The sequence below is a fragment of the Anguilla rostrata genome, chromosome 11, assembly GCF_018555375.3.
Source record: "Anguilla rostrata isolate EN2019 chromosome 11, ASM1855537v3, whole genome shotgun sequence".
In the NCBI taxonomy this organism is placed as follows: domain Eukaryota; kingdom Metazoa; phylum Chordata; class Actinopteri; order Anguilliformes; family Anguillidae; genus Anguilla; species Anguilla rostrata.
Window position 1 is genome coordinate 9346454 of NC_057943.1, and position 22289 is coordinate 9368742.

The following is a 22289-nucleotide window of genomic DNA, read 5'->3' on the forward strand; positions in this document are numbered from 1 at the left end:
ACAGCTCCTACAGACAGCTGGGAAATACTGAAGTCTGAGAAAATACCAGCAAAAAGATCTGAAATGCGCAGACGATGCAGAAGATTAGGTTAAATCGATGCTGAAATGGACATATGAAATGTGGGATAAGTATAAGACGCTGTTACCCCCCCCCAGCTTCGCCCCTGCCTCGTACCTTCTGCAGGTCGGCCATGGCCTGCTTGAGCGTCTTGGCGAGCTCGTATCTCTCCTGCCGCACGGCGTCCTGCTTCTTCTCGTCCAGCCGGCGAACGATCTGCGCCACCTCCGGGTCCTGGTACATGTCGAACGCCAGGTCGTCCAGCGGGGAGATGGAGTCGCACTTCCTGCGTCAGAGAGGAGGCGGGGCCTCGTTACTGTCAATCACCCGCCCTTCATTCGGGGACCTCGCTGGCCCAGTGACCACAAAGTCAGCGAATGTGGTGGCCCGCGTCAAATACTTTACATTACATTACAGGCATTTAGCAGACGCTTTTATCCAGAGCGACTTACACAACTTTTTACATAGCATTTTTACATTGTATCCATTTATACAGCTGGATATATACTGAAGCAATTTCGGTTAAGCACCTTGCTTAAGGGTACAACGGCAGTGTCCTACCCGGGAATCGAACCTGCGACCTTTTGGTTACAAGCTCAGTTCCTTACCCACTGTGCTACACTCCATCCTATAGGCCAAATTCCGTCCTATACTTAAGGGCCAAATTCGAAACACCTGAAACGAAGAACACTGGGACAAAAAAATACTATCATTTTTTTGTTGACCACTTTCGAACAGAGAATAATATGTACAAAGCACAACCAGAACACAGTAAATGGTCATATGCTTGGTGAAAGCAAGCTAGTGAGCTGTGTTGTAACTGTGTCTTTCCTCTATATGCTGTCATCATTATAAATGAAGATAATTCTCGGTTTGGAACTGGAAAAATATGCACACTAGCCTTTTTCCTGAAAAAATGAAAAGGGAAACGTGTGCTTGGTTTTTTTTGGGGATACGCACAGGAGATGCACAACTAATGACTAAGTCATTAGCACAACGTGTACACATTTTTTGATACTAATTGCTTGTTAATTTAAAACATTACTGGAAGGAAACTTTTGCTTGGGAAAAAACACAAACTGAAAATGCACAGACTGTTAAATTAAGGACATTTCTCATTTGGTTCAAAAGCTTTCGTAAATCACTGTTTGCATTTAAAATAGCCAAACCTTTGTTTAAATGGAGCAGTGCATTGTGGGATTTCTGACTCTCTTGCTCCAAAATCTGCTGTTTTATCAGGCTCTGGCTGTGATCAGTTGTTACTAATTCTGTAGATGCTGTGAGCACAGCTTCCTCTTTTGGACAAGCACTGGCACCCAAACTACAGTCCATGAAGAGTACTCCATGAGAAATCAGCTCTCATGTGTACATGTGGGTGCGTGGAGCACACCATTTGTACTGTAACAAGACCAGGTTAAAACCTAGTATATGGCTGGACCTAACACACGTGATCCGGCCGACCAATGGTGTAACTTCATAACTCGGCCGACCAATGGTGTAATTTCATCAGTCAGTCAGCCAGTCAGTCAGTCAGTCACTCACAGACATTTGCGTTTGTACAGCTGGCCCCGCTGTTGCGGTCCAGCCAAAAACTGAACGATTAACTGAGAGGATTATGGCACTGTTACATATTGTTTAAGATGTGGCTTCAGAAAAGTCCTGTATCAACCTCTTGGTGCTGGAGTACGGAACTAGAGGTAAACAAGAAAGTAAGGTTTTATGGATCGCATTTCCACAACCAAACTGCTGAAGATGGCCAGTGTGGTGTAAGAGAGGCTTCAGGAGCACAGGGGTAACAGCAGCTGAGGAACTGTCTGGGACCCAACCCATTTCTGATCAGGTTAATATGTAATCCCATTTCCAGAGGGCTAACTAATGAATAACCAAAGATCAGGAGATGACGTCGTACAGGACAAAGCTGCATTATTGCACGCCTTACCCTGAGTAGGTCCCATCCAGGGCCATCTCGTGCTGAGTGCTGTTGAGGTATTGCTCAATCAGTTGATCTCTGGTAGGCTGTAGGGAAATAATGGCAAACATTTAAATGGAACCTGATCTCGAGTAGTGAATTTTAACTATTCAGACACAAGGAGACAGTATTTTTTCATGTTTTAGTTAATCCATCCAGCAAAATGGCAGCATTAGCAATGAAACAGGAAGAAGAATAACTACTGTTTGAAGCCTTCAACTACTTATACATGGCAGTAAAATGAGAAGCCTGAAGATCAATAACTACAACAAAGGACACAATGTGTTTTTGATATGACCACACAAATACGTCTGTCCCACCGTTCAAAGACTGGAATTTGTCTTTGGAGTTTCACTGTCCTTTTAGCAAAATACTAACAGTCCACTAACGGTTTTACAAGTCACATTATTCGATTTTTCAAAAGAGAACTCGCAAAACTCAATACAAACAGTACACAGCATATAGACAAGGACTGTTCATGTGGCAAACTGTACGGGACTCAGGATGTGCCACAACAATGCAGACACTGTTAGAAGGAATCCGTTCCGCAATAAAGACCCAAACCCTTCCTCCAGGAGCCATCAATCTGCAGGTTTATCTGATTACCCCTGTTTGTGCCTACTGTGTGATTGCAGGCCTCACCTGAGTCACATTACCACATTCCTGTCCACAGCCACCATACTCAAGACCCGGAAAAAGAGGAAATAAGATGTTTTTGCAGTTCTCTCATTCATTCGTGTAGGACTTTCAGGCTTTGCAACATAACACAACATCCCACACACCATGTGCTACACCCTAGAAATGATGTGGATTTGCTATGAGAGGGCCTAAGTAAAACAATCCCTTCAGCTGCAGGCTGTGATCAAATAAAAGCATGATCTATTATGTTTAACTTTCTGTACAGGACTGTACTCCAAACACAAGAACAGAGATTCTACTTTCGTATTTTTCCTGTGTGGTTTATCTTCATTAATTAAGTTTAATCTGGTGAGGCTTTCTTTTCAGTTCACAAAAATGTGCTTCTAACTTTAGCAGCTCTTTGGTACAGGAATTCTGTGTTTAAAGAGCCCCTAATGAGACGTATCTGGAGAATGGTGATCTCTTGTCTGACAGGAAGGAAATTTCAGCTGAATGTAAACACCTCCCCCATATGGTAGGCAGTGGTACTGCAGCACATTATTTTCACTGCACTAGCCCTACTTCAGTTCTGCTTCACCAGGTGTCAATGCAGACTGTGCTGTACTTACAATTGTGTCCATCTCTTTGCCATCCACTGGATCACCAAGAATGTTTATGGCAACCAAAGCAACCTGAAATCGTACAAACAAATTAGAGCATGCATATTTTTTTTTATTTACATAAATAAAAAAAGATTTTTTCTTTTAAATATATTTCTATAATGAAAACTATTTCAAATACAAAAAAAATCAATATTTAAATGCTAATTTGTTTTTACATTCATAGGAGCTAGGGCAAATACCACATGTACTCAGGTAAATTTACCTGATTGTAGAGGTTACAGCGGTTGGCATGGTTTCTGTGGAACGTCAGTCTGAGGTATGTTCCGACAGCGTCCACATGGACGGACTTCAGCTCGCGAGCTTTAAATCCCGTTTTCTCATTATCTGACAGCGACACGTACCTAGGCAAAAAGCTGCCCATCAGACCTGAACAAAGCCGCGTGCTACACGCTGACCCACAATGTCGCTCCTGTACAGAGATAATTAAAGCCCTTGTATTTAACCCCTGCAGTTCACATGCAGAAATGACTTTTTCCCCCTTTTTGGCCAGTCAACATAAATATGATCAATGCAGAAGGATGTCCTTTATTGCCTTTTCCCAAAACGTTCACTTCAAGTGTTTACAACGCAGTCAAGCGAGAAAACATTATTTGCATGAATCGAAGAGATGTCACTGTGAAACAAGTGCTCCCTCTAAATAGCATTTAGGCGTTCAGCAGATGCTCTTATTCAAAGCAACTAAAACAGCTCGTTCATAACATAAAATCAATTTATACAGCCGCAAATTTACTGAAGCAGTTGAGGATAAGTACCTTGCTCAAGGGTACAGTCACAGTGCCCCACCTAGGAATCAAACCTGCCAAATTTACATTGGAAGCCCAGATTCTCTACCCATTACACTGCACTGCCAGAAATATCAAAATTACATTTGTACATTCAGCTACATTTGCTTTAACAAATGGTGCGGTTTTTCACTGCTGCGCTCAAATGGTCGCACGATCCAGGCCACGCCAGTGAAGTCTGCGAGTGGAATTCCCACGAGGGCAGTGATAACTGGCTGCATGTGTTTGTAAGACCAGCAATCGCCTGAACTGATCGAGGACATCAGTCATAATCAGCAACAGGATAAGCTTACAAGTGCAGTTCAGCAATGCAGGTCATTAAAATCAAATCTTTAATCTTTTTAATCTGTAAAATGCAGTTCATTAGCTGCAGATATATGCATTTACTAATTTATTAATATTAACCGCATAAGAATATTCCCTTCAGTGGTTCCCATAGTGACCGCAACGGGGAGAGGTGGCACCGCCAGTCGGCTGATCCCTGGTAGAAGCAGCCCTGCGCCACACGCGTCACGGGCGACGGGCGGGGGACTCACCCGAGCCTGCGGAGCCTATCCGCGGCGTGGGGAGAAGACCCCTCCGGCAGGCTGTCGCCCACATGGAACTCTATCTTGGCGGAGATCATGTACTGGTGGGCCAGCAGCTGAAGCTTCCTGATGCGGCTACGCTCCACCAGCTGCAGGGTGATCTCCTGGGGGTAGGGGCAGGACCTGCGGCAGGCCGCAGCATCACCATTACAAACGCCACGCCCTTCCCCACCCGTAATGCCTGGTAGCGGACACCTCCCCTGACAAACAGCAGCTTATATACAGTATATCATACATTGCGCTGTACATTTGTGTGTGTTTTTCATGTATGCTTGCATAACTGTCCATCTGTTTGTGTGTTTTTTTATTTGAATAGACACTTTCCCAATCTACGAAGGTCAACTTTTCACAGGTCAATTTGCATCAGCACTGGACTTCCTAGAAATGTCTAGGACCACACTTACATTTTTCAAATGAGAACAGCCAGCAACTGCAGCCAATGTGGGCCTTCTATGTTACAAGGCTAAGTGCAACCAATGCGCTGCCTCCCTGAATATGGTTAATCGGAATTAATCTTAGATTAATCTGAATCCCAATGAATTTAGGATTAAATTTAGTCATTTTAAAGTACGGTAAGCATATTCCACAGAAACGTTCTTGAGAAATATAAAACAGTGTTGTGCAAATGGGTTTGACACAGGTTATGAGTGTACAACAGCAAAGTTAAAGAACTCAGATCTGACACAACACAGGTTTCAAAATCAAGAAATTGTAATATTTGCCACCAGCTCAGGAATAGCCAATTACTTTCGAGTCATATAGTGTCACCGACTAGTCAGCAATATTGTCCTAAAAGGTTCTAAAAACTTACTTTAACTCCAACATACACAAAAAAAATTTGCCTGCTACTATAAAACTGATTAGCTATTGCTACGAATTACGCTCCCATTGTTTGCTATGGTAACTGTTTACAGATGGATTAAATAATCAGGCTCTTGCCTACCATGGCACCATAACAGTCTTATCTTCCTGTTCTGTCACTGCAGTGTAATTTCCTCTTCCTGTGGTTCAACAGGAAACACCAACAGCCAGCATACAACAACAGCAGCTGTTACTTGTTGGCACATTACATTATTGAATGGTTATTTTTCCTTGGTTGCTAATAGTTCATCACTGCACATAAACCCAGCACCGATTAAGAATCAGATAACATTTTAAAACCTTTCAATATCCACTTGCTTGTGCAGTGTTCCAGTTAAGTTCTAAAAAGTAACCCAGCAAACCTATGGTATGGTTATCTTGTAGACATATGCCTGTGTATTAGGCCTAACTCAGAGCTCAAATGCGCGATTTTCATCCTGTTGTCTTTACTTGCCTTAATCCCTTTTTCCTGTTAATATATTTCCAGCACAAAATATGTTCAGGGTGGTGTCATGATATGGGGTTATTTCTTTGCAAAAAAAAAAAATTTGTGATCAGTGTGGAGGAAAACAGGCCAATAAATTTGTGAAACCAAAGTTCCTTACCCTCAGTCACTAACTACCTCAAAATCCGAAGGAAACCTTTAAACTCAGCTTTTGCGTATTCTCGCTGATGTTTAGAGACCATGAACATTCTTTGGTGTAGCAGGCCGTTACCTGGCAGATCTCCAGCCATTGACAGTGGGTGCGTGGACCATCAACTCCTTGGCACTATAGTTATCCTCATGACTGGAGGAGCTGGCGACTCCAAACCCTATCTTGTGAGGCATCCTGAAACTGTATCCTATCAAACGAGCGGGAAAAACGAAAGATGTGGTTTTAAGAATGGAAAAACAACTGTTTGCGTAATACCGTTAATGGAAAACAGAACTAATCAATACTCGGAACTCAGACGGCAGAATGTCAAGGGTTTGTGTTGAGGCTACATCGTTGAATATACCTTAAAGAAATCATGTGAGCTTGAAGAGTTCAAGCAGAAAGACCAAGTAATGTTAGTTAACCACATGTGGTGGAATAGAAGTAAAATATTATTTGCTGAGGCACGTCAAAATATTATCAACAAATGACATCATCATATTAAAATGTGTCAAACCAGCAACAGGTAGCATAAATGTACAGCAAGCAAGATATGCTCCAGCATTACATGATGCATTATTTCTGAAGCCTAACTACGGTAGCTAACGTTACTGTAGCCAGTGAACAGCCTAACTACCATGCTAACTACGATACCGAGCTAGCTGACTATCGCGAGCAATTAGCAAGACAACAATCAATTTCATGTTGGATAGCTCCCTGTTTAAACGTTAAATTACCTGTACAATGTTAGCTTCATAGTTAGACAGCTACCCCAAACTCAGAAAAGAAAAAAATAAATACAGTAGAAATAAAATGAATCAAATTATATTTAAATAAAATATTTATGAGAATATCCGTAGCAACATATCGCACAATGTGTAACCAGAAACATTTCCAAAATAATTTTTGTCTGTACCCTTGTCGGAGTATCCCCCTTCGTCTCCATAACCACAGTTTGACAACAACCACATGTTTGCGCGTGCGCAGTGGTACAGGAAAAAAGAGGATTGTGGTAAATGTATTGTCTATGCCTTCTCAACTTTGCAGGGTGATTTCCTTGAACATCCTCTATTATATTTTTTCAAATGTTTATTTATTTATTCATTTATTTATTTGCAATTATACTTTAAAGCCAATTTCTCCCAAAGCAACCCACACACATTACTCCATATTGTAAAGACGAAGGTTAAGTAACTTTTAGCTCGGTTACTACCGGGTGAGCTAGCCTCTTTTTCTGTTTCCGGTGTTCACTCAACAGTATGGCGGCGATGAGTGGTGCTGGGGAAACGATGGAGAATTGGCCTGAGATAGAGAAAGCCGCATCGGAGAAGAGACGCGAACTTGTTCTACAGGGTCCGAACATCGATAAGAAAATTCAAGAGGGTGGACTGAATCCCAAAATTTACTCGCTAACGCTCTTGAATTATCTTGAAATCAGCCAGTGCCCGAGTCTATTAGAAATTCATCAAGGCATTGAAAACCTGACACACCTCCAGAGTTTGATCCTCTGTAGAAATAAGCTATCGACAGTTCCTAAAGCCGTTGGCAGTCTGAAGTCCCTGAAGGTTTTGGATGTTTCTGTGAACGAACTAGAGGCTTTACCCGATGAGTTATCCCAGCTCGGCGAACTCAACACCCTGAACGTCAGCTGCAATAAGATCAGAGGCCTTCCCGCTGGACTGAGCAGGTGCACGAAGCTGTCCACCATCAATATCTCCAAAAACAACATTACTAATTTCCCTGAAGACCTTTACTCCGCTCATCTGGAACTTCTCAGCACAATTGTTGCATCTGAGAATTCAATCGAAGAACTGAGAGGAGATATCAGTAATCTGTCGGCACTTAAGGTCTGCGTCATACATTGCTGTCTTGCTGTTGCACTTAACTTGCTTGTCTTTATAATCTTCACTAGAAACCAGTTTACATTAAATCGTCTAGAAAATATTGAGTTATAGCTGATGTGCGGTGCATTTAAGTGCAACTGTGGCATCATGGCGAGATTGCCAAATGCAATAGAACGAAAGAAACGCTGCAGGTTCAAACCCACTTGTCTGACAGCTGGTAGCCCACGTTAAATTGTGTACTCATCTTCTCTTTTCTATTTTCTTTAGAATCTGGACCTCTCCAACAACAAATTAACTGATATCCCATTCGACTTAGCCGACTGCGCTAAACTGAAGGAGATCAACTTTAAGGGGAACAAACTCAAAGACAAGCGACTGGAAAAGATGGTGAATGGTTGCCAAACTAAATCCATTCTAGACTACCTGCGGGCTGGCGGCAGAGGTAAAGGAAAAGGTAACCAGCACAACGAAAGCGAGAAGGAATCTAGCAGGGAGAAAGATAAAAAGAAAAGGACCGACAAGCGACAGAAACATAAAAAAGATGAGGACGAGATGGAAGAAGTAAACCGAATGGTAGTGAAGGTTCTACATGTCTCGGATAGCGCGACAGCGTTCACGGTGAAAGTGGCCTCACTAGTGAAGGACGTCCGGCCCTACATCGTTTGCTGTGTTGTGAAAGGCATGAATTTGAAGCCAGGAAATGCACTTAAGAGGTTTCTCGTCGCACAGGTAATGGCACCATTTTGAAAATTTCGAAACTATTAAGTAACTATTTGACTGCTGGCTTGACAGATTTAATCCCGTTGCCATGGTGTTGCTTGACCACTAGGTGGCAGACGGAAATAAAGTGTGACAGAGCCCCTGGGTTCAGAGTCCATGATTCATGCAGTGAAATATGCTGTGTAACTATGCTAGAAATTTGGTAGAACGTGATGTAAATAACTATTACTGCGTTCTGCTCTCGTCACAGATGAAACTCCATGATGAAATGTGTGGGAAAAGAACACTGGCAACAATTGCAACCCATGACCTGCAGTTCCTTCACTGGCCACTGCTATATGATGCCAGACCCCCTACATTGCTGAAGGTATGTTGTTTCATTTTCATTGCTTCCAAAATACGACATCAATCTCTTCCCATTAGCCAAATTGGTAAATATGGCCTTCTGCTATACTCGTCCTCTAGTCTCAGAAGTTTTTTGTGTTGCCTATTTTATGTAACCTGTTTGATGGGGGGAGAAACAGATTCTTTCTGCGTCTCATCCAGGTTAATACGACTGTTTGTGGAAATCACTCGAGTACAGCCATTCGTTTTGTTTTACAAATCGAAGATGCTACATACAAAGGCTTGGCAACAGACTGCTTTAGTATCTCTGGTATATCTTGCAAATAATTTCAACCCCCCCTTCTGTTGACCCTGAAGTTCTCATAGTCATTGATCAGTGAAGGGACTTCAGAAGGCCTGCTTCCATCATTTAGCAATCAGTGTGCCATCCACCATTAAACAATGGTTACTCAGTATGTAGGCAGGGATGCATTATTGATGGCCGGTAGGCCGCCAGCTCCCTGTGTTTGTGTAGAATCCAGTTTCTGAATGACCAGTTTAATTAGGAGCCCGGAGCCATCACGTTATTGCCCATCTTAATAATAAATGAGAGCTGAAGTTTTCCCCCAGGCCAGACGGCTGTGCATCTGCTCCTGCACCTGCGTACTGTTACAGTATAAAAACCAAGTGTAAAGTTAGCAGGACCTGGGAGCATGCAGTATCTGTCCAGCTATGAAACGTGCCCCTTGCCATCCTCTAAAAGATTTGGTGTAAGCACATTTTCTGAAAGCTTCATTGCACGTGTTGGCCTCTGTCTTTATGGCCGGTGTTAGTATATCGACCATCTCCCCCATGGAGGTAGAAACTCCATGCAAACTTTATTATTTGAAATCAAATTCTGTGTTGGAGTAGTGGGCAGTAGTTTCAACGTATGAGGTGATAAACTGGGTTTGTGTCAGTGTTTTATTGTGAAGACTGTCAATGTGGGCAGATTTCTTTTCATTAGCAAGTCTCCATTATGTAAGTAATGCGTGTCTGCATCTGCATGTCTGGGTGTGTGTGCGTGTGTGCTTGCGTGCGCTGATGCACGTGTCTGTGTGTGTCTGTTGTGTGGGTGTCTGTGTCTGTGTGTGTGTGTGTGTGTGTGTGTGTGTGTGTCTCTGTGTGTGTGTGTGTGTCTCTCTCTCTTTGTGTGAGACGAGCAGATTGTCCCACTGAGCCGTAAAGAGACGAACGCTGTGGACCTGCTGAGGCAGCTCCAGTTTGAGGCGGAGGAGCAGAGGAAGCAGAAGAAGCGGCAGAATGTGTCGGGCCTCCACAAGTGAGTCACTTCAGTCCCTGTCTCCCACTCGGTTTTCCATCCCACTGTTTTTCCTGTTTGCTGTTTGTTTGTTTCCTGTTTCCCCCACCCCACCTTAATCATTACTCACTACCCGTAGCCTGTCAGGTAGTCAGAGCAGGTAAAGCTTTAGAAGTGAAAGACGAAACCCTGCATTTCCAGCGTAGGTGTCTGGAAAGTTGGTTGTTTTTTTGTAATGTGAGTGTGACCGCAGGATAATGCTAGCAGATGCATGGATGCTATTGGTCGGCTGACACTGTGGCCTGTCTTTTCAGATATCTGCAGCTTCTTGATGGGAAAGAAAACTACCCCTGTGTGGTTGATGCACAGGATCAAATCATTTCATTTCCACCGATCACCAACAGTGAGAAAACAAAGGTAACTATGAGTCACTGTGTGTGGCTGATTCAGGACTGCTAGAAAACTTAATTAGTTAATGCCAGACTTTAACTCATGCATTCGCTGCAAATGCAATATGCAGAGAATGCCCAGATGCATAAACCCTCTCACAGTTTAGGCCACAACTTCAGTTACCTCTGCTCTTGAATATGTGTTGTTTTAGAGGCTGCTTGTAAATACTTACTTCATAATGAGTTGACAGGAAAAGGGAACCCATTTACAGTCACGCTGCACCCAATCATTTTGCGAATGGCAATATTCACATATATTTTTATGAGTAAGACTTGTAGCATTGTTGGACGGGACGTATTGTGGACTTCACCCTCAGTATGACTGTCTGTCTGAATCTATCTAGCTGCTGTATCTTTATTGTGCCCTTTATTGAGGATGCATTTGCGTCCAAAATTCCATAAACTTACCTTGTGCATAATGTTTTTAAATTGCATGGCAAGTCTGCCATATCAGCTGCCTTTCAGTTCTATTGAACTGTGTCCCATTGTCCCCACTTCCCCTGTCCTAATTGCTGACACTGAGATAACAAAGGTTTAGGTGACCTTTACCCATTCAGATGTGCTGCTGTGGTTTGATCTGCTTCCATGTGTACATCTCAGCAGTCAATGTGCACAAGACTTATTGCTGCTGACTGCCTTAAAGCTTTTACCGAACCTGACCCCAACCGAGTAACATCTACCTGAGAAATGGAATGAAGTATTGCTCTCGCATCAATATGAGAGCTAGCTCTTCACATGTCCTTTGCCAGTTTGGTTGGGTTTTATCAACCCAGAATAATGTGTTTTGCTAAATAAAGTCTCTTTACCATTTTCTTTTGCCTTGCTGAACATAGCGGTCAGTTCGACCCATGCTCTGAGGATCTTAATCTTAACCAGCCATATATGCTTTTCACTGTGTTTTCAAGAGCTGCAAGCAGCACCTCATACACCTTGAATTTGTCTTGTGGGAGATTTCACAAACCCTGACGTCCTTGTCCTCTGTAGATGAGAAAGTCCACAGCTGAGTTGTTTGTGGAGGTGACCAGCTCTACCAGTCTGCAGATCTGTAAGGATGTTATGGATGCTCTGATTGTGGTAAGCCAAACTCTCTAGATGTGATCTAACACAAATGTTTTTGAGAACATTTGTGTTAGATCTGTGATCCTCAACAATGTGTTTGTGCTTTACATGTGTTGTACACTAAACCAACCATCCATCCATCCATTATCTATACCCACTTATCCTGGGCAGGGTCGTGGGGGGCGGGGGGGGGAGGGGGGGGGAGTTGTTGGGCTGGAGCCTTTGGGCGAGAGGCAGGAATACACCCTGGACCGGCCACCAATCTTTTGCAGGACACACACACCATTCACTCACACACTCATGCCTATGGGCAATTTACGTACAGTCTCCAATTGGCCTGCCTGCATTTCTTTGGCTTGTGTCATGCATTTTTTCTCATGCACAGAGTGTGGGTGGCTTTGCTAGCAAAATAGAACATAAACAGGATGTTGTGGCTATCGTGTTTTATATATGCTTCTTCTGCACATGGCTCATGACTGTGCTGAAGCTGACTTGTATACTCCAGTAAGAACATAAGTCATGAAAGATATTTATAGAAATTTGTCTTCGGGGGGAATTTTCCAGTTCTTACCGTAGACCACAGGAAATACAGTGCCTCGGGTCATGAGACAGATTGTGCACTTGGAAATACTGAGAACTCCGGTTCAGGAGAGACGCCGTGCCCTCATCGTCTCTCGTGGCCGGATCCCCTGTCATATTTGTGTGACGCTGCCTTGCACTTTGACGGGAGACGTATAGGCCTAGTGATAGCGGGTGACGATGCTCTGGGCACTGGGCTCGGTGTCAGGCGCCCTGTTTTGTGTGCGGCCCTCCTGACGGCTGAACCCAGCATTCTCGGGGCCCGCGAGCGGAATAAGTGAGCTCAGTGCTCCATGGTGGTGCCGCTGCAGGGTGTGCGGTGACACCGCGTCAACACGCGGTTCACTGCTGCTTCACACGCTGTGTCGACCAAACGCCGGCTCCTCGCTTGGTCAGCAGGCTAGAATCGCTTTTAAGTGCGGGCAAATGCCCTGATGTCAGAGAGACAAAGGCGTTCATCTGCAGTAATAATAATGCTGTCTGGCTTGCATTGAGAGTATGAGAAACTGCAAGATTTCTGTCGTTTGCGAATGTTAGGCAGTCAGAGGAGGCTGCTATTGAGGTGTTGCGTTAGAGACCTGGCCTGGGTGCAGGTGTTGTGTGCTGCGAGTGTGAAACGTGACATGAAAGACAAAACTACGATCTTGGTTTTCTCCGCAGTCATGTGACTTCCCCAGCAGAGTAAACGAAACTGCTCGCCTAATTTGTTTTTTCTTTCTTCCCTTCTCCCCTATTCTTAGTCGAGTGACCTTATATACCTCCTGAATATTTTACATGTGTCAGCACCTATGAGGGAGAAGTTGTGGATGGAAGTTTTCATCAGCAGTTTTCATAGGAAACGAATGAGAATTTCAGTGGTTTTTAAGCAGTTTTGCCAATTAATTTTGCAACTGACTGTACTCTCTAAAACGCACTTTTTTAAGGCCACGCAAGCAAAAGCTGAATCTTTCAGTGAGGTGAAACTCGGAGAATGCAAGTCTTATTTTTCCAAGGTTGACACCACAGCCAGTAGAATATCTGTAGAACTGATAAAACTACACAAGTCTTCCAAATGACAGGGAGACAAGAGGTGTATGTCTGCCAGTAACTGACCCTGGCTTGTGTTCATTTGTTGTTTACATTCATTGTTTAATTAATCTAGATGTTTAATAAACTAAACGCAAAGGCTGGGGACCACTGGTGTGAATTAATATGCACTATATGCACTATACTAATATGCCTTTAGTATAGTGCATTAAGTCAACGGTAAAAGCTTTGTTTTGTAAAAAATAAAAATAAAATAAAATTTCTAGCTTGTATATTTGCATATCAGTGCAAAAATACTTCAGCGCCTCTCTAGACAGATATGAATCCAGCCTTTTACATGAACAGCTACTTGGTTGGCTGGGTAACGTTGGCATTTGGAACTATACTGTACCTACACCATGATTGATGATTGAGAATAGTTAAATAATATTTTTTCAGCGTGTAAGAGAGAATATGCATTTTGTGCTTGTGAGGAGCTGCTGCGAAATTTTTTGTACAGTATCTGACCTTCAGCAAGAGATTTGTCTTCGCACTTGCACAATATTTCTCTGGTGTTGTGTGGGTAGCTTTTATTTATTTCTGTGTATTGTACATTTCATCTCTACACTTCATAAATCTTTTCCAAACTGTAATGCATATGGACGCAGTAATCGATAGTGTGAAGAATGCCAGACTGCCACTTAAATTACCATTTGGTAAACTGCCTCAGTAATGGCAGTGCAAAGAGTCTGGCATATAAACGGGTTGTGTGTCTTAAATGCACACGTGCTCACAGGATCGCTTTGCTGTCCCCGTGCCGCAGAAAATGGCCGAGCTGAACAAGTTCACCTTCGAGCACAAAGAGGAGGTCCATTCGGACGGGGATTCGGACCCGGTCGCCGAGCCCGCCGCGGAACCGGCGCCGAGCGAGATGACCTCGTCGGAACTCGTGGTGCAGCAGGTCCGGGTCGTGGACACGGACGGGAACCTCAAGGTCGTGTATCCGTCGAAAACGGACCTCGCGTCAGACGCGACCAACCTGACCGTCATACGCTAGCACCGTCCCATGGGCAAACGCTGCACTCTTCATTTAGAAGAATAGGAAAACACTGGCTTTGTAAATGCAGTGCAGAAATGTGGCCCTTGATCTGTTCTTTACTCTTTTGGTCACATTGATTGACTTCCTACATATTAGTGGGATTCTCGTATGTAGATGTGTACACCAATAGGACTGTACTAACAGTAACACCAAACACTTTGTAAAATTACATTTGATTTCATGTTATTTCAGTGTCTGTGGGCAATATATATATGTGGGGAGACAACATGTACTGTCCCCTGTGTTCAGCAAGTATGAAATGAAATGGCACTACAGAGGGATCTTAAATTTGAAAAATGGATGGTTTATAGGGTTCTAAATCTGGTTGTACGTTTTGTTTCAGTTCTTAACACCTATTTAGCTTGTGTGTCAAAAGACACAACATCAGTGTTTACTACTTTAACTGCTAATGCTAGTCCTGTTATGCCACAGAAGATGCAGGGCGTGAATGTATTTGACATCTGATCTACAGTGATTATTCACATTTATTGGGATTCATATTAAATATCTGTGTCACTGTAAGACAAGGTTCTGTCTCGTGTTCATATTTTGTATTAATATTGACTGTGTACATGGCACAGGCTGTCATAATATTTTAAGTTGATTGCCAAGTTCTGGTTCGCCAGTGTGTCTGATAGAATTATTATAATGTCTCTCTGTCCACTATCTCTACATTTAAATGGAAAACTGGTCACTTCCAAGTTACCAAAGCCTCTTGCTTTTCTGATGTCTTGTGGATTTTTTTTATTTATTTGAATGCATGAATATTTTCCCTTTACCCATTATTCAGTCTGTTTTTCAAACCATACAGAAGAATGCAATTCTTTCCCAATAAAATAAATTATTTCTGTAGAATAATTCTCCTAGAATAATTACAATAATGTCCTTCTGATTTACTGCTTATAAACATTCATAGTAATCCATCCTTCTCACACACGTTTCAGAAGGTGTTTACATGGTCATTGCTAGCAATAGTAAGCACAGGTTTTTTTTCCCCGCTCAAGTTTGGTTTTAAAACAGATGCAGTTTAACAAAGTCATCATTGCCCTAATTTTCAGTGAGGTACACTACCAATTATTTGTTAAGCTCTTCTTTAAATTAAAAACAAATGTGTTGTAAATGACTTGAAAGGGGAAAGTCTATCTTTCGGAGCTTCAGTAGCCAAAAAGTAAATGAATTAATCTCCTTCAAATGTGTTGAGGAGGCCTTGTATCTTAAAAACAAAACTTACCCTAAAAATGTAAAAACACAAATCCTATCCTAAAAAAAATGTAAGAACACTTCTGCGTAGTGTTCAAACTAAAGTAGGACAGAAATGTTAAATGAAATTCAATACTCACATGCCAGTTTCTTGTTTATTCTTCATACAAGTGTGTTTTAAAAAAATATGCAGCTGGCGAACCAGAGAAAGATGACAGTGATTTGCCCATAGGCTTCATCAGGGTTAATCAATTTACAAAACATTGATTTGGTAAATGGGCTGCATTTATATAGCACTTTTATCCAAAGTGCTTTACAATTGATGCCTCTCATTCACCAGAGCAATTAGGGGTTAGGTGTCTTGCTCAGGGACACTTCGACACGCCCAGGGCGGGGATCGAACCGGCAACCCTCCAACTGCCAGACAACCGCTCTTACCTCCTGAGCTATGTCAATTTAATAAACTAGGTCATCCAGAAATTAAGTACAGTTTCTGCTTAACATTAATTAAATACAGTTTCTGTTACAGTACATGCTCTGTATGCCGTTCTGCAGTCAGACAATAAGGTTTCATAAAACATATTTGTTCAACAGTGCTGCAATTGTTTCTGTTACATGCACAAAGACAAAAATGTGGATGGTACAAATAAAAGTTGTTTGTTCTGTTTGAAATACCATTCTTGCCCTACAGCAGTGACCAAGCTTGCCTGCACCCCTTTACAAGAACACGTCATCCTTGATTATTAAAGTAAAATTGTGAGAAGCATGCCATTTTTACTTGATGTCTTTATTGGTTAGTGAAGTGGAATCCAAATTACACTAATGTATATTCAACAACAAACCATTCTGCATTTTCAGTGCCTTTGCTTATCGAATGTGTGAGAGACTTCACTAAGATACAGATGCATTAATTAGAATAATAATGCACCTTCTCCTGTAGGGTCTAAGAGGTTAATTTCATTTACTCTAGTTTAAGTTTCAATGTTTTAGCTGTCGTTACCAATAGCATGAAGCAATTCATATTAAAATCAGTTTTGAAGAGGTATAAGATAAACCTGCTTCGTGGACCTGTGTGGGAATTCAGAGGTTAACCCAAAAACTCAGGGGTAATGTTACCTATCACGTTTCTATTAAGGGTTGGGACTGGCTGAAAAGGAGCTGCAACAGAATGGGCAACAACAGTATAAAAGATTGTCAAGAAAGCACAAGACAATGTATAAGTATAAGCGTTAAAATAGGGAATCTGTGGAACTTGAATGCAGCTCACTAAAAAGATTCAGAAATGGCCATGAAAACGATACACAGGACTCGATACAAGAAGCAGGCTTGGTCAGAGTCGCACCGAGAGAGCTACAGGAAGCTGAAATGGAGAAATTCGAGCGAAGAGGTAGGCGCAGAGAGTTGCGAGATCAATATACAGCGCATTGGCAGACCAAATACCTCCAACCCATCCGATCACGATTTAGGACCTACAAAAACGACTGGAGCTTTCCGACCGGTGGGAAAATGGGCGAACTGCACCGCTGATATAACGAGATCAAGTCCTCTGGTGATCCAAACGACACAGAAGCATACACCCAGAGGAACCAGTTCAGTAGCGCTCACGCAAAGCGTCCTGTTACCTCCAATCATGGGGTCCCGAATGACCCCTGGTGAGGTCCCCCGCTCAAGTACGCACGCATCTCCAAGTCATCTCGTGAAACTCGAGGAACCCAAAGCGAAGCTTAAGACAAGACTTTCATCGTCAAATCTGAACAAGGAAAATACATTGTTTCGTCTGTATCTAGGTCGGCGGAGTGAGACTATAATAACGAAATCGAATTTAATTCATAGTAGTCTCACTGTAAGAAAACTACAGGATTCTATAAAGCATCTGACCTCGCGCGCACATGCCTTCGGGAGATCCGTGAGCGCAAATGAGAAATTGAATGCACAGTCAACCACAGCATCAAGTTCAGCACCACTGCATTTATCAGGTAAAAGACAGGAGCCCGTCGTGGGAAACTCTAGTGCCAATGAGTGCGGCGTGACGACACACCGGGCTGGTGGTGCCACCGGCCGCTCTGAACCGAAACAAATGAAGGAACCGTCCTCCGATGCTTCTGATACTGAAACACAATCTCAGTGCACGGAAGGCAAAGACGGTTCGGAAGTCATTCCAGAAAAGCTGTTTTCACCTGAGGAGGAGTATTACACGCATCAAAGAATTGCTGAGTGGGTTCTAAAAGTGAACGCTAGCCTGTTTTCTCCGTCGAGTGAGTCAATGATGACCATCAGTCCTGGCGAGGAGCAGGACACTGCTATAAAGATCGTCTATGAAGGCGATTGAAAATCCTGCTACTTCGATCAAAGGATATTAACTTCGTATACTTTTTAAACACATGCGGGGTTTTCACGAATTGTTACTAAAAATAAAAAAGAAAGAAAAGAAAATGTCATCTTTTTAATATGCTGTTGGTCTCTAAATATCGTTGACGTTTTAAATCAAACATGATTCATTTATTTAGTCAAGTGATGTCCCTAAGATGGAGGACTGTGTTTACCTCACAATTGTTATTGGTCTGTATCAATAATTTTGAATCTTCGACTTGCACTTGCACTTTGTTGGCTTGTTTGAACAGTTTGAACACCACTCAATATTTACAAAAATATTTACTGCATACTATCTTTTACTAGGCATTGAATCAGAAAATGGTTCTCTGTGCATGTCACTGTGCTGGAGAGACATGAATTTTAGAGTATTTGTTATTAAGAACAAATAATGTCAACAAACAACTTTTTTTAAAAACTTTTTTGTGAAATATATTTATTTCTTTTACTGGCACCACCTTACTATGTATCCATTTGTATGGTGTCAGTGAACATTTTCCACTAGTTAATTTTTAATGCATCTACTCATTTCCTCTTGAATGACAACTGGAGTGGTTGCTCTTCCAGACTGAATACTCAAGTGTTCATTCTCATATACTTGGATGCTCAATCAATAACATCATTTTTGATTGAGCAAACATATTAGTTGATGTTCCAAACAGTTGGTTAGCCAGTTTTGGTTAGCATAAGTTTTGTTTTTTCTTATTTCTCAGCCTCATAATGGCTCCCTGGACTTTTATTGGTACAACTCTTGTTCTCATGCTGACACATTATGCCAATAACAAACTACAAAGGCATTAAAAAGGCTAGAATGAAAACTAGATACCGGAAGCTCTCTTTTACCTGCACTATGGAAGCAATTGAACACAACTGACTAATCAGAAACACATGTGAAGCCATTGGTTTCAAACATTATGATGCCCTGAAATGGGGGGGGGGGGGCGATTTATAAAAAGTGCTGTCATTTCTACATGACGAAACCAAAATGTATAAAAGTACCCTTAAATAAAAAATGAGAATCTCCACTTTACCCACATGTGAATTGCTTGATTACAAATATAAGATTGTGGACTACAGAACCAAATCAATAATCAATAAAAATAAAATAAAAAAATATTTCATTAATACTTTAAAAACTTGTAAATAGAGAAATGTCTATACACACAGATAGTAGCAATTAAACAAAATTAAAATCACAGAAATGTTCAACACTGTTTGGGATAAGCACATTTTTGAAGAAAAAAAAAAACGTTTTGATCTGATTTTGACTGCAGACACCATTAATTAGTCGGGGCCAGGCAGTGCAACACAAACACATCCATTCTAACAACAATGACAATAACTGCCTATCACATGGGAGGAGTATAAGGTGACAGCTCAGATGGAATGGTATAAATCAGCAGGGCACACAGAACACTTTTCACAACACAAATAGAACAGAACAGATACACACTTGCATGCCCTCTTTTGAAAGTGCAAATTCACTCACGGTGTTTTCCTTTATACAAAATGCTTTAAGTTATGCATATATTTTTACATTCATGGGATTTCTGTAGATTTATTTACACATGGCTTGATTAGTCAGTGTAAAGTTGCTGCAGTGTGTTATGGACAAACGTACAGTCCTGGTAATAGCAGGAGTTTGAGTGTGTTCCTTCCTTTTAGTATCTTGGCCTCCTCTGTCAGCACCTGTGCACGTAATATCCAGTGACATATCCAATGACGTAAAGAATGACCATCACAGCCAAAGCTCCTGCCACTTTCATTGCAATCCCCATGTTGCCAGTGCACAGCCTGTCATAGACCCTGGGAGGAGCAATCACAATACAGGTCTCTATTAAGCATTTTTTCAGCAACAAACAAATGACACTGCTAGTCAATAGCATATGTGTGGGTTGAAAATTCAGTGATGTAACCTCACCTCATTATTATAGGTTGAGAAGCAGCCACGTTGAGGTTGATGTTGTCCTCATTCCAGCGGCTGTATTGTGCATCAGCTTCCTTGTCCTCCATTCTTTTGATGCCTGCAAATCAGTTCCCTTATTCTAGGGACAAAAAAAGAAATAATATATAGGCTAACAAAGTGACTGTAGGCTATGTTTCCACAAATCAATTTGTGTGTGATTGAACTTAAATTATACAAAAGATCCTGACATTTTTGGTGTGCAGGGTAAGAAAGTGTGCAGTAGCCCACATCCGTTTGGTGAACCTCTTTAAACGTTTATGGCTTTTCTTAAGGATCTTTTCAAGACATTGTTAAAGGTTCTTGGAATGACTTTGAAGAGGTTCAGCCCAGTCAGAAACATGATACACGTAATTAAAGTTATATTGAAATATATGGCATGAAAATTGTAAAATGTCTATTTGCAAAAATAAAAGAATTTGAAAGAGAATACTTTTTAAAAAATCTTGCTTTAGTCTCCTTCGCTTTACAATGAGAAAGAACAGACTACTGCGAGAGTTAAACATTAACTTTAAACGTGTAATTAATGGACAAAGTCTTAGTGGGAAAAAAAAAAACATTGATCTAAAAACAATCAATTCAATACAGGTTAGTCGCAAATTATTTGTGTAGCGCTAATATAAAATTTTAACGTCTGCAACGATATTTGAATAGTGTACTTACGAAGTGTCCACAAAATCAGCGCAGACCAAATACGTGTTGCGCCTCCGTGAGCAACCTTTTATCTTACAGGCTATCCGAAAAAGCTGGGTTCACGCGGGTCAAAATGTATTCTCCCATAAATCGAAGGTACAACCTTTCCTTAAATTGTGCAATGAAAGCATGAAATATATGATGATGTGAAGACATTCCAAGACGCGTTATCACCTTGTCTTCCGTTTCTGTCATTAGCAGGTATGCATATTACCTTGTGCTGAGTACTGAGATCACTTAGAGTTCAGCGGCATAGTAAGATGATTGACAGTTCAGCAGCTCGGCAAAAATACAAGATTTCTGCAAACAAAAAAAATAATATTTAAATCGATATAGAAAATTAAAAACTTCAAGTTTAGCAGAGTAGTAAAACCACTGAACTTATATAAAATTAAATAAATTTCGATTACATTTTTTATTTTTTTTATTTTATTTGTATGCAGTTTTTTACAGAAAACTCCCAAAGAGGCTTTACAGAGTGGCAGAAAAGAGCAAAAACAGAACAAGAACCGAGCAAACTAAGGCCTGAGCCCCCAGACTGCAATCACATCGTGCAATCTCGGCAGGAACCCATCTATAGAGGTGGACTCCATCCTCCACTGGCCAGCCTGGTGTAAAGTAGTGATAGATAGATGTGATAAAGGTTCAATTACAGGAAATGAAATGGGCTGAGCATGTTACAGTTGGGGTAATTATCTAACTGGAGTAGTAGAAGTCCAAATTGTATGGTTCAGTATAGTGGTGTTTAGAGGGGCAAAGAGCATCTGGAGCTCCGGCCTGCATGAAGGCATGGGCATAAAGCATGGGCACAAGGCGGCTGCAGCAGTCTGCAACCAAAGAGAGAGGAACAGGGCTGGAGCGAGCCCGTGAACTCAGGGTGAGGAAACAAGGCCGAAGCGGTCCGTGAAACGTATCTCAGACTATAATATCTTGAATTTAGTTGTTTTATTAAAAAAAAAAAAAAAAAAAACCTCATATGCCTTTTTTCTATGGTTTATTAAAAAAACAGCAGGATGCAGTAAAACTAACACACAAACTCTGAACGGTGCAGGGAAAACAGAATTAAAGAGATATATTAATAGACCCTCCCAGAACCATCCCGACCCAATTAGCAACCTAAGTAGCAGCTTAGGACCCCGCAACGACCAGGGGACCCCCTAACATGTATCATTCTTGGGGTGGTTGGCTTGGGGACCCCAAATAAAATTCTGCTAAGGTCCCCTCAAAGGCTAGGGCCAGCACTGGACCCACCTACAATTAAGTTTACTTTGATAAATTTCAGCATACATTAACATTTCACTAAAAGATAGCCAGATTAATTAATGCATTTCTTATGTTTGTTAAAATTGAGAATTATAATGCCTATTGAAACACAACCCTGCTATGCGCTGACTGCTTTGTCTGGTCAATAGCTTGCTGGATAGGTTAGGGTGATGTAAGGTATTGACTGTTCCAAAATGTTAAGGTCATTACAAACTTCTAATTATGTGC

At 41.7% G+C, this 22289-nt stretch overlaps 3 protein-coding genes across 4 annotated transcripts in view; 1 reads left to right on the forward strand and 2 right to left on the reverse strand.

Annotated features, from left to right (window-relative positions):
• cep104 (centrosomal protein 104) overlaps positions 1-7238 on the reverse strand; it is a 34424-nt gene extending 27186 nt beyond the window's left edge. The window contains exons 1-7 of one of the 2 annotated variants that reach the window (XM_064297741.1): positions 7110-7238; positions 6275-6401; positions 4647-4820; positions 3531-3669; positions 3275-3337; positions 1998-2074; positions 176-344 (exon numbers count right to left, since the gene is read on the reverse strand). In XM_064297741.1, coding sequence (XP_064153811.1) covers positions 176-344; positions 1998-2074; positions 3275-3337; positions 3531-3669; positions 4647-4820; positions 6275-6401; positions 7110-7164 — 804 coding nt within the window. In that variant the 5' untranslated portion in view covers positions 7165-7238. Of the gene's footprint in view, positions 1-175; positions 345-1997; positions 2075-3274; positions 3338-3530; positions 3670-4646; positions 4821-6274; positions 6402-6930; positions 7078-7109 lie in introns of those variants that run through there. The other variant, XM_064297742.1, reaches the window with a different exon arrangement.
• A 101-nt stretch (positions 7239-7339) lies between these two features.
• Positions 7340-15099, forward strand: lrrc47 (leucine rich repeat containing 47). Its single transcript, XM_064297749.1, has 7 exons — positions 7340-8040; positions 8305-8766; positions 9008-9124; positions 10287-10402; positions 10696-10798; positions 11815-11904; positions 14297-15099. Exons 1-7 carry the CDS (start codon positions 7453-7455, stop codon positions 14528-14530), a joined length of 1710 nt encoding a protein of 569 aa, XP_064153819.1. The 5' UTR covers positions 7340-7452; the 3' UTR covers positions 14531-15099.
• Positions 15100-18548: 3449 nt separating this feature from the next.
• On the reverse strand, positions 18549-21147 carry smim1 (small integral membrane protein 1). The gene is made up of 3 exons (XM_064297774.1): positions 20769-21147; positions 20064-20187; positions 18549-19948 (listed from the first exon to the last, which is right to left on the reverse strand). Exons 2-3 carry the CDS (start codon positions 20153-20155, stop codon positions 19825-19827), a joined length of 216 nt encoding a protein of 71 aa, XP_064153844.1. The 5' UTR covers positions 20156-20187; positions 20769-21147; the 3' UTR covers positions 18549-19824.
• Positions 21148-22289: the final 1142 nt, after the last annotated feature.

What these genes read in the sequence shown, in the direction of transcription:
- lrrc47 (XM_064297749.1), top strand. Translation starts at nt 7,453, where the DNA reads ATGGCGGCGATGAGTGGTGCTGGGGAAACGATGGAGAATTGGCCTGAG. An exon ending in GTAATCTGTCGGCACTTAAG is followed by an intron (nt 8,041 to 8,304) that starts GTCTGCGTCATA and finishes TATTTTCTTTAG; the next exon opens with AATCTGGACCTCTCCAACAA. An exon ending in TTATGGATGCTCTGATTGTG is followed by an intron (nt 11,905 to 14,296) that starts GTAAGCCAAACT and finishes CCCGTGCCGCAG; the next exon opens with AAAATGGCCGAGCTGAACAA.
- smim1 (XM_064297774.1), bottom strand. Translation starts at nt 20,155, where the DNA reads ATGGAGGACAAGGAAGCTGATGCACAATACAGCCGCTGGAATGAGGAC. An exon ending in TCTCAACCTATAATAATGAG is followed by an intron (nt 19,949 to 20,063) that starts GTGAGGTTACAT and finishes TGCTCCTCCCAG; the next exon opens with GGTCTATGACAGGCTGTGCA.